The sequence below is a fragment of the Musca autumnalis genome, unplaced genomic scaffold, assembly GCF_047663935.1.
Source record: "Musca autumnalis isolate F117 unplaced genomic scaffold, ASM4766393v1 scaffold_1, whole genome shotgun sequence".
Classification (NCBI taxonomy): Eukaryota; Metazoa; Arthropoda; class Insecta; order Diptera; family Muscidae; genus Musca; species Musca autumnalis.
Window position 1 is genome coordinate 181,757,299 of NW_027411644.1, and position 4,526 is coordinate 181,761,824.

The following is a 4,526-nucleotide window of genomic DNA, read 5'->3' on the forward strand; positions in this document are numbered from 1 at the left end:
TAGGTTCGCACAAATTGGATAATGTAGATTCGTTTGTAGATCTTGGAGTTATTTTAGACAGTAAATTGCGTTTCAACTTACATATAGAGTCTTGTGTTAATAAAGCGAAGTCATTACTGGGCTTTATAAAACGCTGGTCTAAGGAATTTGACGATCCATACGTGACCAAACGCTTGTTCATTAGCCTTGTTCGACCAACATTAGAATACGGTTGTGTACTTTGGAGTCCTTTTTACAAATGTGATTCTGATAAGATAGAATCAGTACAAGTTCAATTTCTTTTGTTTGCTCTTAGAGGTTTAGGGTGGAGCTCAACTGAATCTCTTCCACCATATGAAAACCGTCTAAAGTTAATTGACCTTCCAACATTGGAGAAAAGACGTTTAATGCTCAGATCTGTATTCATTATTAAACTCTTGCGTGGACAAATTGAATCACAGTTTTTAATTGGCGAAATAAATTTTAATGTACCTTTACGTAGTACTCGAAACTACATACCACTTAAATTAACGTTAGCGAAATCTAATTATGAAATAAGTAATCCACTCCGATCTTTATGTGATGAATATAACAAGTTATATAATAGGATTTCTTTATCCGAACCTCTGCATGTCATAAAAAACTTTATCTTACGTTCTTAGTATTGTTGTAACAGTTGCCAGACAATATGTTAGATTAGACCTGTTTATTTTTTGATGTGTTTGTCTTTAAAATGTAATTTTATAACCGGCTGTTGTTTTGCTGTAGCTGGTTTTCCCTAGTCTACTAACCCCCCATATTCCGGAATATGAGGTGTACGCGCTCCCTACGTTAAGGGGAGGTGGCCCTCTCGGTCGGCAGGGGCGGGAAAGTGTGGCGTTGGGAACGATCGATAAAAAAAAAAAAAAAAAAAAAAAAAAAAAAAAAAAAAAAAACTTTATAGACGATTCGAAACAAAATTTGGTCTATAGGGTAGCCTACAAGGACAGGGTAAGCTGGAAATCACATCAGACTCACTATAAGTGTGAGAAATATCAACAATACGAGCTGAAGTGAGAGTCGTCCTAAGAACAATTTTAGGGTGCCATAATTGGAGTTGGACAATATTACTACCATAGGATAAAAGATAAAAACAATCTATAATTATACTCATGGTTGCAGCATTCAAACTTAGTGTCATAGTGAAACGAATTTCTTTATAGGATAGATTAGCCTCAGGGAAGATGTACCTCTAATCTAACGAAATATCGTACAAATCTTAGATCTTGATAAATGTAACCTGTAAATTAATGTAATTTGATCTTACTCTGGGTTGCGAAGCGCACCGGGTTCAACTACTATAAAAATAAACACAAAAATTTGTCCTGCACTTAAACGAATGTTGATCACTACATATTATGGCGAGGGTATTAAAACATAATTTTTAATATATTTGCTGTAAATATTTAGTACTTTATTATAAGAGAATTAGTTGTATCAAATTTCAAGAATAAAATGTGATATATAAGAAATTAGTATCCTATTAAATTTGTGTAATTTTCCATTTATAAATTCAGCATTAAAAATTTCAATGATTTTTTTACTGTCTTACAACATTTTTGTTGGGATCATGACGGATGACGACATCAACAAGACTCATATTGGGAGTCAAGAAACTGGCTAAACGATCAGCACCTTGGCGTGGCAGACGATCGAATGGATAACCCATGGCACGACGATCAGGATAACGGCGATCACGAACACCACAATAGGAAGCAGCATCACTGCAGGAGCCCACCAAATCTTGATCAACCTGAAACAGGAGAAGAATATAAGAAAATGCTTCTGAAATATAAATATTTTTTCTAACAACACTTACACGATCATCTTCATAGTTGGAGACCATAACGAACAATTCACATGGCATACCCTCTGGCAAACCCTTGGGAATCAACATATGCTCTGGCCAACCACAACCACAGAAATTGAATTCCAATTCTTCAGCTGAACCAGCAGCAGGACGATTTGCATCCAAATTGCGGAAAACACGTTCAAATGGAATTGTAACACTAGATTCGGAAGAACGACGTCTAATGGTGTTTTGGCCAGGATTCACTGCAAGACAGAAAAACAAATACAAAACAATTAGGAACTTATATTAAACTCCTACCCCCTCTTCCAACTTACATTGCACAACGAATTTATCCAATTCAACCATCATTAAACGTTGATCTCTCAACATCCACGGCTGGCCACGTTCATCGGTCTTGGGTCCCAAGAATATACGCACTGTGCCGAAACGTTGAGCACCACTGGCGTTATTCACATTAATGGTGTAGGTGAATGGAGTGTGTTGCAAATGAGTGAAACGAGCAAATACATTGCCGCGTGGAACAAAGTCCATGCCACGAGATAGATCAACATCAGATTCTTGCCAGAAAGTGGACAAAACATTGGGTCTTCCACCATCAGAACTGACTTGGACCCCAGCAATGGAAATGCCATCGTATTGTAATTGAGGCAAGGTATAGGGTGGCAAACGAGTCTTGTGTTCTTGGAAAATATCATCGATGTAGGCATGCCATCTGTAGAAGACAGGATCACGCATAGCCGTAGCCGAATCACCCATAACACCAAAAGATTCCAAATGACGATGATCAGGATCGTGAGAGTATGAAATAAAGACATGGCCCAAATTGTGTAAATCTCCATAAACCGATTGATTGGGAGAAATAATAGAAGCCTCCAACATATTACCCAAAATATCAATACCACGTGTTTCATCTAATGGAATTCGATTGCCACTGCTGTCAACAACAAAACCTTGATGGATAGCTTCAAAAATGCGATCACGCCATCTTTCCAAATCGGCAACGTCCAAGTTGATTTGATCCAATTCACGATTCAAATCCTTCAAAGTGGTATTATCAAAGCGTGGAGGCCAAGCACGGCTAGCAACTAATGAGTCCATTTTAGGGAAATAACCTTCAGCAATGGGTTCACGGAAGTTGTTGAAGCGAGTGACACGGGGCAAGTTGTTGCTAAAACGTTCCATATTGTAACGAGCCACTACTTGTTCGTGCATATAGTAGAACAATTCACCACGACGATCCTTGTCAACGATTCTGCGATCACCTGCTTCGAAGGGGTAAACCAAATGCCAATGCCAGTGATGCAAATTAATACCCATGTCTTCACGGAAATACCACAAACGATGTTCAGGATCCAAATCTGAAGCTGTATAATCTCTGGGTACCACAATTGGCATACGGGAGCCCTCCGGTACAACAGTGGCTTCCTCTCTCATCTGACGGAAGACCTGTGAGTCAATGAATTTATCGGGGAAACTCTGAGCGAAGGATGGTAAATCCACACCCTGGGTATCAGGACGATGCAACAAAGCCACGGACAAAGCATAATTAAAGAGATAAGGATTGACACGATCACGAGCATATACGGCAATACTCATCAAGTCATCGACAGTACGCATTCCCAGGAAAATATCAATCAAGCGACCAGCAATTCGGCGATGACGTGGTATGAACAAAGAAAATTGTTCATCACGTCCCAAGGACATGGGAATACGAAGATCAGGCAAGCTAATGTCCTTTACAGGTACACGTTGTTCCGCAGCCTCACCAAAACGACTTTGAACTTCATTGCCAATAGGGCGGTAACGATCTGTTAGGAATTTGTCAGGCACATCGAAAACCGTTTTGTTGCCCTTTTCCATGAACACTGGTTCAGTGGGACGGTCGAACAACAACAAGATATTCTTCTTGGTAGCCATTATTGGAGCTGGTGTCTTCAATGATATTCAAATTTAAAAATTTTTATTTTTCGAAACCTTAAAGGCTCTAATTGAAACTTAAAATGTTTGCAATTCGCTGGAGAAAGTCAGCTGATGAACTGATGACCTAAGCATATAACCTGCGACCTTTTATACTAAATTATAATGCCATAGACATTTCGAACCTCTTATCTCCATTTCACACGCATATTAACAAATGCGTATGCGGTTTGTCAGAATCAACATATCAACACAATAGTTTGTGGTTAGTTTTCTGTGGGTTGGTAGGCGGCGGTCTGTCATTCTTTACATATCACATTTGATTTAAAATATTGTTATCATCATAATTATTATTTTGGAAATTATACTAATGTTAGAAACCTTTTTACCGCAAAGTAGAATATGAACGAAATCATATTATCAAATGTTATAGAACAATTAGTGTAAACGAAAACAACATTATTGGAAATTTCAAGAAATGTCACTTTACTAAGAGTAAAGGTAAAAGGAAAATGGATGTTTGTATGTATAAGAAAAGGGTTATACAAAGATGAACGTAAAATTGGCATTATTTATATCCGAAATGTTTCTAGGTTTCTATATGTGTATGAACTCAACACTAAATTATTCTAAGAGATCTCACATAAGAACACATAGTTGGAGGATGGCCTATGTGTTATTGACTTGCATATTGACATATGATAAAACGAGTAAGAGAGGCCTATAGTCGGATGGTGCCAACCATGTGATACCCTACACCACTACCCATGTCTACTAT

General features: G+C 38.0%; 1 protein-coding gene across 1 annotated transcript; it reads right to left on the reverse strand.

Annotated features, from left to right (window-relative positions):
- Positions 1 to 1,558: 1,558 nt before the first annotated feature.
- LOC141388793 (phenoloxidase 2-like) lies at positions 1,559 to 3,748 on the reverse strand. The gene is made up of 3 exons (XM_073959144.1): positions 2,146 to 3,748; positions 1,838 to 2,073; positions 1,559 to 1,771 (listed from the first exon to the last, which is right to left on the reverse strand). The coding sequence occupies exons 1-3, from the start codon at positions 3,746 to 3,748 to the stop codon at positions 1,559 to 1,561; spliced, it is 2,052 nt and encodes a 683-aa protein (XP_073815245.1).
- Between the last annotated feature and the right edge of the window lie 778 nt (positions 3,749 to 4,526).

Bases quoted from the DNA above. Each gene is read 5' to 3' on its own strand.
- LOC141388793 (XM_073959144.1), bottom strand. From the start codon at position 3,748: ATGGCTACCAAGAAGAATATCTTGTTGTTGTTCGACCGTCCCACTGAA. The intron at 2,074-2,145 runs GTAAGTTGGAAG...TCTGTCTTGCAG, and splicing joins GGATAAATTCGTTGTGCAAT to TGAATCCTGGCCAAAACACC. The intron at 1,772-1,837 runs GTAAGTGTTGTT...CTCCTGTTTCAG, and splicing joins CCAACTATGAAGATGATCGT to GTTGATCAAGATTTGGTGGG.